The 12,922-nt window shown below is 43.8% G+C and overlaps 1 protein-coding gene across 2 annotated transcripts; it reads left to right on the top strand.

Moving 5' to 3' along the window:
- Positions 1-7,992: 7,992 nt before the first annotated feature.
- Positions 7,993-12,509, top strand: LOC133931057 (uncharacterized). 2 transcript variants are annotated; one of them, XM_062377892.1, is made up of 7 exons: positions 7,993-8,481; positions 8,603-9,004; positions 9,075-9,172; positions 10,432-10,528; positions 10,628-10,713; positions 10,798-10,884; positions 12,186-12,509. In XM_062377892.1, the coding sequence occupies exons 2-6, from the start codon at positions 8,644-8,646 to the stop codon at positions 10,849-10,851; spliced, it is 696 nt and encodes a 231-aa protein (XP_062233876.1). In that variant the 5' UTR covers positions 7,993-8,481; positions 8,603-8,643; the 3' UTR covers positions 10,852-10,884; positions 12,186-12,509. The 2 variants fall into 2 exon arrangements, with proteins under 2 accessions (XP_062233876.1, XP_062233875.1); XM_062377891.1 differs by having other exon boundaries at positions 8,566-9,004.
- Positions 12,510-12,922: the final 413 nt, after the last annotated feature.

The raw sequence follows: 12,922 nt of genomic DNA, 5'->3' as shown, positions 1-12,922 counted from the left end.
AATCGGCCCAGCACAGGCGCCCCCTCTCCTTATCTCCACACCTCGCTGCCCTAGGGCGCCCGGCCAGGCGTTGTTCCTCTCCTTCCCAAGCGCGCCGCCGGCTCCCTCTCCCAAGCGCGCCACCACCTCTCTCTAGCCGGTTCGACCGCCTCTCGTGCGTGCTCGAGCTGACCCACTCCTCCCTCGCTCTCTCCTTTCCCCTTTTCTGCTCCCGAGCCCTTGCGTCCAAGCGCATGCCTCGACCTTTCCACACTCGAGCCGCGCCGCTGTGGCGCCCAAGCTGGTCACCCCCGTGCTTATCTCCTCCATCCTTATCTCTTCTCCCCTCCGAATCTAAACCCCCCATCTGAATTCTCCACGTGGGGAGCCCCTAGCTGCTGCTATATATCCCAGCCGGGGGTGCCCGTGGAGGAGGGGGCGGATCTGCGAGATAGAGAGAGAGAGGAGAGAGAGAGAGAGAGAGAGAGAGTAAAGCTCTTCCCCTTTTCAATCCAACACTTTGCCATCGCATTTTGCCTCACCGGAGCGCTATGGCTGTAACTTTTGCCGCTGGGTCACTGCAATAGCTACCCCTCCCCTTCTTCTTGCTACTACAGGGGTCGCGGCCCTCGTGCCGTGTGCGTGGTGATGCCGGCCAGCACTTCGGCACAATGTCCGTACTTTACAGGTGGCCGACCAGACTTCGTGCCCGCGTCTGTGCATAATAGGTGAAGTCGTCAGGGGTTCGCATCACATCCGTGCGTGCAGGTGTGTTGAATCCCGGACGGTCTCGTTGCCGCAACCGTGGAGATGGTGGCGTGTTTGATTTGGTTCGGCTGTGTTTTGTTCTGTGATCCGGCCGGCCTCATCGCTATGGAGGTGGTGTCGTGCTGTGAGTTGGGTGGCCGGCTATTCTTTGTTCTTGTGGTGATCCGGTCGATGCCCTTGTGCCCGTGACCGTGAAGGTGATGTCGTGTTGCTTTGTTGTGGTGGCCGACTGTTTTTGGGTGATTGGTGATCCGGTCGGTGCCCTCGTGCCCGTGACTGTGAAGGTGATGTCGTGCTATTTTGCTTTGTGGTGGCAGCAGTTTTGGGTGATTGGTGATCCGACCGGTGCCCTCGTGCCGCGATTGAGGAGGTGGTGTTGTGGTTTGGTTCGGATTTGTTCTTGTGGTAATCCGGTCGGCCCTTGCGCCGTAGGAGGTGGTGTTGTGAGTTGGCTGTCGACAGTCCTTGTGCTGTGATGAAATCCGACTAGCTTTCCCGCGACCATGGAAAAGTCTCGTGCTTTGGTCGTCGTTTGTTCTGGTGCTAAGATGAGAGCTGGCCGGCGCTTTGCGCCATGGCCATGAAAGCATGCGGGCTGTCATGAGTTGGTAGGCATGTATGTGTTGGTCCCCCTCCTTTTTGTTTGCTGAAGTGCTCATATGTTGTTGGCTAGGAATTAGAGAGCCACCGACTTGCCGGTAGGGTGTCCGAACGTCGCTACGTTTGAGCATTGTTGATTGAGTGATCTGTTGCCATGTTTGAGCGCCATATGATGTTTGATCTGAGCACCATCGTACTCGGGACGCCGGCAGTTGGCTTATATGTGTCGTCGCCAACGGTGTGTGTGTCATTGCCATGATCTATGTGTGTGGGTTGTTGCTGGACGTAGTTGTTGTCGCCCCTTTAGCCTAGGTATGGCGGGCTGGTGTTTACGCCCTCCTATTGCTTGCTGCTGGTGCCCCCTTTATTTCGGCTGTGATGTGTACTGCTATTTTGGCAATTATTAAGTACATTGCTGCTAGTGGCATGGCCTCGTTTGTATGGTGACCGAGTCATGTGTTGCTTGATGCCGACCATATAGCTGGTCTTTTTGTAGTCCTAGGCAGTGACTTCATTAGTGTGTTGTTGGACTTCTAATGGAGCCCCTTCTGTTGTTTTCTTCTTCTGATCTGTCATCATTGAGTAAGTGCTGGAGCTTGCTCTTGCATGATCAGTGCTATTGGCTCCCCTGTTGAGCTAATTGCTAGCTAGTGTTATCTATTGTTGGTTCAATCGATGGATGAGTAACACATGTCGTGGCTTGTAGGGCAATGGTGGCATGGTGCTCCTGACACTGATCTAGCCATGCTGCTAATATTGCCTTACTGTTAGTATATTTTGTGGCTTGATCTCACCCTTTACCGATCATGCCCTATCTGTTGCCGCACCTCTTTGTTATATGCAGCTTGATATACATGGTGCTGGATGATGGAGCACTGTTTTTGATCTTTGGTCATTGTACTGATGCCTTTGTGGCTCCCCTGGTGGTTGAGGGTTCGGCTTGGCCATGATGCTTGAGGCCCTTCTGTTGTGGCCCTATTGTTATGAATGTTGTGATATGGTTTTGTGTTAATTTGATCCCCCCTTGGATGTTGTTGATAGTGTAATGCTCATAGTGGGTCAATGATGATTAACGATCTCGTTGAGTTGGGTATTACTCCCTCCGATTGCAAATGTAGGTCGTTTTAGACTTGTACACAAAGATTAAGAAAGTAGATCAAATGACCTTATTGCCCTTCATTTATTCTGCATTGGAAAATATAACTCATTCATTTGTGAGAGTGGTAGCATTTATTAAACAAGGGCAAGATGGGAACAAAAGAGGAAAAAATGCATAGAAGTTCGAGAATGACTTATATTTAGAGAATAGTTGATGAGGCTAAAACAACCTACATTTACAACCAGAGGGAGTATGTCGTGGCCAATGACATGCGGTGAGGCCCAGCAGTGCAGTTGCCTCTTCGGATGCCATTGTTATTACCCTTTCGCCTTTGTGGTGTTTGCCTTCGTGGCTGAGTTGCTTGTGGGATGTTGTCGAGATTAGGGGTTGTAGATAGGAGTTCAAAAACGTTGTTGTTCACTGGGCTTCCGAGAGGTTGTAGCTGGTGAAACTATCGAGTAGCTGGACTCTCTCCCCCTCTATCTCCTTGTAGTACCTGAGGCTACAGCCGATGATGAGGGACTACAGATTATGAGGCCCGCATGGTCGATTATCACGTCCCAAATTCTTAATCACGCAATTAAGCATAATCATGTTTTTTAAGCATTATGATTAATTTTGTGTAATTATAATTCGGAATACTAATACAATTCGTTTGAAATTATTTGGATGAGAGAAAGAAATCTAGAAGAGAAAATGATTGAATTCGCAGCAAAAATGGACCCTTTTCACTTATCTGTAGGCCCCACATATGGCCCCACCTGCCCTCTCTCTCTCTCCCACCTGCTCCCACCCTCACTCATGTGCTCAACTGGCCACAAGGAGGAGCTCCCTCCCCCTCCCACTCAAGCTCTCACTCCCTCTCCCCATTTCTTCCAAAATCCGAGCTCAAGAGAGGGATTGAAGGTATGCATGTGGTACCATTGCGATCACGAGCTCGTAAGCTATCCATCCATCCAATTCATTTTCGAATTCCCAGAGGATTTGAGTCTTTCTTGGCTCATTTTGGTGTTTAGGGTTAAAATGAGAAGAACACCGGAATTCTTCATTTCCCGAGCATTTCCTCCACTTCCCGATGGTCACCAGCCTCCACAAGCATCTTGGGTAAGTCTCTTAGGCTCTCCATGGCAAGAATTCATGATTTGGTTGATCAATTTCGAGTTTTAGCAAAGTTCATGAGTTTTTGAGGTTTTGGATCAAAATGAGGATTTGGTTGAGATTTGATTTAGGAATTGAGTTGCTAGGTGGTTAGTCGAGTTCTAAACTCTCCCAAACATATCCCTCTTTAGTTTGCAAAAGATCGCAATTCAATTTGGCAAATTTTTCCCCAAAATCAGAGAAGTTCTGGACAGTGCGGAGTATCCACGAAAAAGTGTGGAAAATGCGGAGGTTCTGCATAAAAGTGCGGAGGGCCCGTAGTTACTATTCATCAGGCGCATAGAGGCTTGTAAAATTCGTAATTAATTCATCCGACCTTTAAATGATGTGAGACCAGTTGCGTTTTTTGAAACCACTTTTGTTAGCCTTATATTAACATACTCTACACATTAGAAATGCTACGAGCCATGAAAGGAGCATTTGAATTCCTTTGGTTAGTGAAATACGTGCTGAGTTTTAATGAGCATTGAAATGGTTTTAATCTTTAACATTTCGTAATTAATTGAGTCTAAACCCCTTTGGTATAGTGTATGACCACGTTTAGGTAGAGTATGGTTAGTGAAATACGTGCTGAGTTTTAATGAGCATTGAAATGGTTTTAATCTTTAACATTTCGTAATTAATTGAGTCTAAACCCCTTTGGTATAGTGTATGACCACGTTTAGGTAGAGTATGTTTAGTGTTCAAGTTGAATCGATCAACGAATCGGCGAAAACACATTTCCTATCAATGTCCGGATGTTCCGCGTAATTTTGCAGATAGTCCGCATATGTCCGGAGGTTCCGGAGAATTCTCCGGAGGTTCCGCACTTTCGGCAACTTTTCAAATTGATTTGAGTCCCAATTTTGTTCTAGCTCGCATGTTTGCACTTTTAACATGTTTTGCGCATCTTATGGCATACATTGTTTCATTTCATCCATACTCATGGCATTGCACGCGTTATTCTTTTTAGAGAACGTCGAACCGACGATCCTGGCGAGCGAGGGCGATCTGGAGGTACCCTACCTTTGTGAGCTAGTGCATCAAGGCAAACATCTAACATATTGCACCATGTCAGTTGAATTGAATAAAGTCTAAATATTGATAAATTATGCTTATGTATAGGTTTGCATGTATTGGAAGTCGATGTCGGGCTTTTATGGGTAAAACCTATGTTGATTGCATTGTCTCTACCTTGAATTATTGTTGATCTATATCCTTATAACCTGGGTTTATTTATGATAAGGTCTAACTTAAAAGTGATGCGAGATGCTTAGCAATGCATAGGTCATCGGTAAAAGTCGAGCGGTGGACAGTCCCATCGTTCGCGAGCTATAGGTTAAATTACTTTCACAATGGTTACCGTGTTGGGTTGTTGATGTTGGTTGGTCGAGTGGTGAGTATGAGGCGAGGTGTGAGCGGTGCTAGGAGGTGTTTATCATGCCCGGATGTGGAGTTCCCCTGGGTAGGTCGGTAGAGGAAACCGGACACCATAGACCGCTTTGTACTGGTTAAGCACCGATCGTCGGTGTAGTCGGCTTTAGCACTTTCCTTACTCACCATATGCTGATCTAATGGTAAGGCGAGCCAAATACCTTCGCAGATGTGGCTTTTATGGGGCCTGAACATCGACAGTGTAAGCGGGTGGACTTGTAAGTTGTACTAGTTTGCTCCGGGAGTAGTTCTATTACCGCCGCGCCGAGCGATGTATGCCGCACACGGTTGGGGCTGGTTGGGAAAGGTTGACACGGGTACCCCCTTGTGTGCACTTTAGCAGGTGGCACAAGCCGTATGGTCCCTGAGTCGTGTGGATCCAGGAGTATCCCCTGCAGGGTGTATAAATAGTTCGAGCTGCTGCACTCTCGGTCATGAGCATGCTATTGCTTATCTGCATCAGTCGTAGAGTTTCGAGTATGGTTTGTGGTTCGGTATGTGGAAAATGGTGATGTTGGTTCTTGTTACTTATTGATACACATGTTGGTTACAGTTTCATATGATCAGTTGGTAGTTGCAGGGTAATTTCATATATGTTGGTTAAGTTAGTTGCTCACACATATGTCTAGGTTAGTTACCTCTTTAATTAACTTAACCTCATGTTTATATTCTTACTAACAACTCAATGCATAATCCTTGGAGTCGGGATATTATATACCCATATTGTGTAAGTCTTACGAGTACCTTCGTACTCAGGGTGCTGCCCTTAAGTTGATGCAGGTACTCCAGCTGCTGAGGAGGGGGCGGTGTTCGGTTACTTTGTGCCTGCCGATCAGGGTGGTGGGCAAGAGTAGTGCATCCTACTCTGGGTAATCGTGCTTTTGTGATGGAGCCTAAGGGTATATGACTCCATCCCCTTTTTTTATAGCTTTTAGTCTTCCGCTGCTTAGTTCTTTTGCTGGTTAGGAGTTGAGCAGATTTTAGTCTCCTCCTAACTCTTTTTTCCAGTAAATTGTGATAACTTGTTGCATGCTTAAGAACTTGTAATATAATGTTAATTACTCGCTCTTTCTTAACCTTTGTTGTGATGTATATGTTGGAAAGGCATGCGTTCCGATCTTGGGCACAAAACACGTGCTGGGACTACCGGAATGGTATTCGGGTTAATCGTCGAGGTTGGATTATGAATAATGATCCTCCTGATGATTAATTTGAATACTGTTTGGATGGTTCCTTACAGCAATGATGACTCGGGATATATAAACAGTCCATAAAGCTCACGCTAGACTGTTTGTCCCGTCTTTTGCTTTTATTTATTATCTAACGCTCATTCTACTTTGTCTTTGATGCATGTGTCTACAGTTTTGCAGACTCAGAGACGACTAATGACGACCAGTGCAGCAGTTTAATCGGAGGTAGTCCGGAAAGTCGGATATAATTAACTAGAGGCCTCACGAGGCCTCGGGAACCAGGACTGATGATCTCCAGGAAGTTTAGTCAGATAGCGTGTGCGTTTGTATGTATGTGCGAACAAATTGTAATAAATTAAACTGTACTTTATGATTTTGATAATAAATTAATAAAGTTAAGTGTTTTAATTACATCTTGTCTCATGTTCCTTTTGTATACGATAGTATACTGGCACGCCCGTATATTGATATATCAAAGTCATACAATACGCAATTCGAATGGCAAGTTTCGAATCCGCGGAACACTCAGGCATCAATTGTAACAATGGCTAAATTTAGTCGCTTGATAGTTAGACTTTTGTGACGGTTGAAAGACCAAAAATAGATTTTTTTTTTTCTATTTTTTTTATTTTTATTTTTATTTTTCCTAATTTCTTGGTTTTTCCTGATATTTTCTATTTTTTCTAGTTTTTCTGATTTTTTTTAAAAAAAACTGTTTTTCCTTCTATTTTTCATGATTTTTTCTGATTTTTTCATTTTCCTGATTTTTTTTCCTTTTTTTTTTTTGCTAACTGGTCTACCACGTGTGTGATACCACCACCACGTCAGCAAAAACTATGGTGGTTTGGGTAGGGGGGTATTTTATCCGATTTCATCACTTGTGAGTTGTAGGATGTCTGGTTTTATAGGTCAGGATTGAAAATTAGACTTCTGTGAGAATTTGAGGGTGTAAATCGGATTTATTACTAAATAAAACTTTCCATATTTTAAAATCTTTAGCGTCTATATAAAAAAGGAGTTAATTTGTAATAGACAAGCAAGAAATAATCAAACAAATGATCAGCGCTTGATAATCAGTGCGATCTAGTTATCTCAATTTCACAATACTGCGAATCTGAGCGGTAGCTCGGTTGGCAAGGGCGCTTGCGTGCGCCCGAGCCAGCTCGTGTTCGAGCGGTGGCTCACGCGGGTATTCACCAGGTTTGTCCCCAATATTTTCTAGATCAACCTCTCGTGCGTGATGCCGCAAGGAGATTGTGACGTGCACGTCACCTGCGGAGCTTTGATTTCGTCGATCTCTCTAAGGACGCCATCTTCGATGATGTGTGTAGTTTGTAGGTTTGGTCGTGTACTTAGCGTGTGTAGAGGTGTGCATGTGTCGGGTGTTGTGTGTATTGGTATTTAAACAAATGCTACAGCTGTACCAGTCGGGAGGCATAAAAAAATTCATAATACTGTTTCACCTAGGCAGAAACAGAATGTCTCTTAAAACAATATCCGATGAGTATCTGCAATAAATGATCCTGGTTCACCTAGGCAGAAGCAGAATTTGTCTCTTGAAGCAATATCTGATCCTTGAGCGATCTCATTAGCACGCAAACTCGAGGTATTACATCGTCGCTGATTTGATCCTCAATACCATCTTCCAACCAAATGAACTGTTAATATAGCAAAGCATGCTTGGGAATTTTCACACCAAATTTTCATATACTTGCGGTGGCTTTAAAAAATGAGCAATAAAATTTCCAGGCATTGTGATATCTCTGTATGCATTCCTCGGTTCTTGTAAGATCCACAACCAACTGAGAAGGAAGAAAAGAAATTCGGAAGGCACAACTAATGAAAATATGGCATCCACTACAAGTCTAGAACGAATCACGCATGAAAGTTGAGCACTGAAAACACACAAATGATGCAAAGGTAAAGCCTTTTCTGCTTCCCGGTGTGCTTCGCTTGGATTAGTGCTGTGGCAGCGTGGGGGAGGGCGACGGGAGGCGGTGCTGTGCAACGGCAGGTGGCCCTGGGCGGAGGAGCGTTCGGGCGGCGGCCTTGAGGGGGAGAGGGGCGTGGATCTGGCTTTCTTTTGGACGGGCAAGTGGAAAGCAAAATTGGATTGATTATTAGGGTTCCCTTCCCTTTTACTGTTGTACCGCCGCCACACCAACAAAATCTGTCGTCCGCCGGCGACGCGCACAAGAATTAAGAAGCCACTCCTTCCGCGCAAGTGTTGCCTCCTCGATCCATCCATCCATCCGGATTTGGATCCATTCATTGGTGAGTAACCCTTATCTATCTTGCCTGCTGCGGATTTTGTGAGTAACCCTAGATCTAACGCAATCCCAACCCATCCATGGTTAGGTTCGATTGATTAGGCTCTTCCTCTTCTCTTCTCCAGCGCGCAAGATCTTCTTTTAATCTAGCCAGGGCCAGGCCAGGATGCCTGCTAATCCTCCGCCTCCGCCGCCTGGGTCTTCCTCGTCGGTTCCGGCGGGGGCCAACTACTTCCCGCTCCCTTTCCATCTGCAGCAGCAGCAGCACCAGCCGCAGATGCCCATGGCGGCCAGCAGCTACCAGCAGTACCAGCAACAGCTGCAACAGGCGCAGCAGCTCTTCCAGCGGGACGCGCAGACAATCACCCCTGAGGCGCTGCAGAGCGTCAAGGCTGCCCTCGCCACCAGCGACGTCCTCGACCCCTCCACCGCCAGGCCCTCCGACCCCTCCACCACCAAGAAGTCCGTCCCCCGCCGCGCAGCCGGACAATCTTGGGAAGACCCCACCCTTGCCGACTGGCCTGAGAGTACGCACGGACAACTTCTTTCAATTCTACGCCTCGCTTCTCTCATGTTCTTTTTACAATTTATTTACAGATGACTATCGGTTGTTCTGTGGAGATCTGGGTAACGAAGTTAATGATGATGTTCTCTCCAAAGCATTCTCACGATTCCCCTCCTTCAACATGGCAAGGGTACCTGCTTGCTCTCTCTCTCTCTCTCTCTCTCTCTCTCTCTCTCTCTCTCTCTCTCTCTCTCTCTCATGCTCTTCATGGTGAGAATTGTATGACAAAGGCTCTTTAATATTTAATGATGAAATGAAATGCACTTTATAATCTGATTATCTTTTTTTTCTGAGAAGAGAATTGTACAGAACTCAAGCTAACAAAATACTCAGGTTTGTAGTTTTGGCACAAGGTTGTTAAGCACATGGCCTATGATCAACCTGCTCAAAACATTGAAATGTTCTTCAAAGTATTCTGCTTCAAAATTTATGCACATAGTCTGGCCTCAAATGATTAATCTGGCTAGATAACTTTCACAGCCTGCATGAGGTGCTTCAAAGGCTGATGCAAAATTTATTACCAAATTCATGGGTTAGACTAGATTCAGTGGGAACTTATACCCCGAAAAATTATTAACCTGAGTAGATTCAATATCATGCATGAGCTCCAATGTAATTAATGAACTAATCTTTGCACATGAATTATGATATGCACAGCATAATATTTGAATAGAAAGTTTCTTGTTGGTGGAACCATGCACCAACTCCGTGCAACATACTCCCCCTTCACACACACACACACACACACACACACACACACAAAAAAATCTTCGTGGGATGTGTGTAATCGGCTGTTTTAAACTTTTGCTATCATTTTCTCTATATATATATTTTTCGTTTAGGCATGTGAAAATGATGTGTAGATTTGTCTTGAAGAGTATTGTCATAGTATAATACATTTCCTAAGTTTATAAATACAGTACAATATAAAATCAGTGGTGTCCCATATGTCCTTTTCTATGACTGGAGGGAGTAAATTCATAGATCGTGTAGATCTGCCAAAACTACTTTTTAGGTAATCGATAACACAAAAAAGTATAAGGACTCATCTTGAAGAAATCAGTAGCTAACTATCGACTACCTAATGTTTGTTCAATTCGTTGTCTGCTTCCTTCCATGCTCAAATCTTTGCATGTATAGAAACCCAAACTAGTTCACATAAATTTACAGAGAGAGCAGCTAAGAGATTAGGAGGCAAAGATTCGAACTACAAGAGAGGAATTTTAGAGGGACGGAAGCTAGCGACTGGATTCAATTCCTTATCTGTTTTATGATTGACCCAGCTACTGAGTTATACGTAGCACAGCTCATGCTGGTCATCGTATGCAGCATTTCACATGTGTTTCTTGATTCCAATGGCCATAATTTGCATTTGCCCTTTAATTTCAGGTTGTTAGAGATAAGAGGACTGGCAAAGCTAAAGGTTATGGATTTGTGAGCTTTTCAAACCCTACTGACCTGGCTGCAGCAATAAAAGAAATGAATGGTTTGTATTATAATATGTTCTACAGATTCAGTTGCTGCCACTTATCTGCATATTTTGATTGAAAATTTCCCTTGTTACTTCTGAACAAACTTCTTTCAGGAAAATATGTTGGGAACCGCCCTATTAAACTGCGTAAGAGCAATTGGAAGGAGAGGACAGATGTTGAGGCTCTAGAAAGACAAAAGGTTCCTTTCTGTTTCTTTCTTTAGATAAGTATGTTTTTCTCTCCTTGTGTCCTCTAATTTTGCTCATACTTTTCCATTTTTCAGAACCATATCCAGAGGAAGCCTAAAATGCCCAAGAAGAGTATTCTTCACAAGTAAGGCTAGGCTCTACCGAGGGTAACTCAGCAGATGGTAAGTTCCTTCCCAATCTACATGAGCTTAGCTGTAAACAAATGCTGGGGACCTGGAGTATAGTGCCTCAGCATGGTTTTTAATGTTCTTTTAAGCAAATTGCGGACCATGTTCTATCATGTGTATAAGTTGTAAATGCATATAAGTATATAACCTTTACTTGCTTTGGCTGAACACTAGTCTCTTGCATGTTGCATCACTATATAGTGGTTTATCATTTCCAACTTTATCATGTAGCAAATATTGGGTGTTCATTTTGTAATATAATTCCATGGAGGGAAGCTGACACATTGTGTGGTCAATTATTTAAATCCTAACCAAAGAAGAAAGCAAAAATAATAAACCCAAGTTGTGACCTTTTTTTCTTTTGAAACACACGGTCCTTGCCAATAAGTCAAAATTCTAATGGTTATTAACCTTTTCCTGTTGTTTTGTCCTACGGTTGTGTTTCTTCTTGCTTGCAATCACAAATACATTCAAGATAGCATATAGTTCGACCAAAAGCCTACCTGTATTGTGCATGCCAGTTGGGACTAAGAAGTATTAATCAGCAAGTGACTGCTGGTTTTTATGAACCTCATCTCCAATCTTTTAAGCAGACGATATGGCGCTAATCCAGCTCGAATTGGTAGTTTCCTCCCTTGATTCTTGACTATCGGTGGAAATTTAACTTCTCACTGGTCCAGCCTGAGCCCAACCATGGTCTTCTTTGCTTTGTGGACCTTGAGCAGCAGTGGTTTTACCCGACCTGACGATCCATGCCATCTGCACTGCCATACTATGCCAGCCAACTCGCCATGTTCTTGCACTGTCTTGCTTGTGCACGGCATCTGCACGCAGCCGGTGGCCACGCAGGGATTTAACTTCTTATGAGAAGAAATAGAGAGACAATGAATAAGTTTTTATATTTTTTTATTTGCTTAGTAAGCACCATGTGGTTGTGCATGGTGGCAAAACCGCCTGCATGACAGCATCAATGAGTAGAGGAAAGAAGGGGGGGGGGTGTCTCTGATTTTACAAGATTACGGGGTTAAATAGGCTTTAGTATATGGAGTTACAGGCGCAGGGGCATGTGAACTTCTGATCAACACCATTGAGGAATGCATTGGGATGTGTGCTACATTATTTGGCATTTGAATTCGAATAAAAGCAGTGTTCTGCATTCTGATATGTCCTCAATGATGTGGATACGGGTTGCAAATGCCCCTAGGGGCAATTACATCTTCTATTTTTCTACGCTCTAAATGTTGTTGTACTATCTACAGAGGTCTGATGGATGGCTTGTATGTTGTATCATGCAGTGCTGCGTTGGGATTGTGAAGCTCTGGGGCAAGTCACTCTTGCTGCACTAGTCGAGACGCTGCCTGCTATACCCTGTTAGGACCTGTTGTGCTTGTCAGTCACATTAGTACTATGCAATGTTCCATCTGATGACAAGCTGATTGTTACATATCTAGAGTTTCTGCCTGAGCATTTGGTTGCTTAACGGTGTATCTATAATCAGCTTTAGTCTGATTTTTTTTTTTCGATTGCTTTAGTTCGCAATGACATTGGCATTGTATTGCGATAAGACACAAGTCTTTGGGTACTGTTCTCGTTTTTTTGGAAGAAAGTTTCTAGCACTACTCGCTCTGAATTCTGCCCTACGACTCAGAAACTCAGGCCATGCGAAACAGGGGCCTGTTTGCATAGGGTTTTGTTTCTTAGATGATGTCTAAGTAAGAAATTGATATTAAGAAATAAGTTTTTAATGTAGACATGTGTTTGATAGTTTCTTAAGGTTTTTCAAAATAATTTATTGTTTTATAATCATTTAGGATTGCTCAAAAAATTAGTTTTTCCTATAAGAAATAATCTTATTTTCTTTTATCTTTAAATTATTTACCACATTCTTTTTTTATTTAGTGGACATCTAATTAATGTCTAAAAACATTACCATTAGGAGTGATCTAAGAACTCTTATAATTAGGTATTTCTAACTTCAGAAATTTATAGAGCTGTTTTCATTTTAGTATAAAATAGAGCTTAAATCCGACGT

Source organism: Phragmites australis, chromosome 10 (assembly GCF_958298935.1).
Source record: "Phragmites australis chromosome 10, lpPhrAust1.1, whole genome shotgun sequence".
NCBI classification, from domain to species: domain Eukaryota; kingdom Viridiplantae; phylum Streptophyta; class Magnoliopsida; order Poales; family Poaceae; genus Phragmites; species Phragmites australis.
This window is presented reverse-complemented; position numbering and strand designations above follow the sequence as displayed.

Coding starts and splice junctions, on each gene's coding strand:
- LOC133931057 (XM_062377892.1), top strand. CDS start 8,644: ATGCCTGCTAATCCTCCGCCTCCGCCGCCTGGGTCTTCCTCGTCGGTT. Junction 9,173..10,431: donor CCTCCTTCAACATGGCAAGG/GTACCTGCTTGC, acceptor CTTTAATTTCAG/GTTGTTAGAGATAAGAGGAC. Junction 10,714..10,797: donor AGGCTCTAGAAAGACAAAAG/GTTCCTTTCTGT, acceptor TCCATTTTTCAG/AACCATATCCAGAGGAAGCC.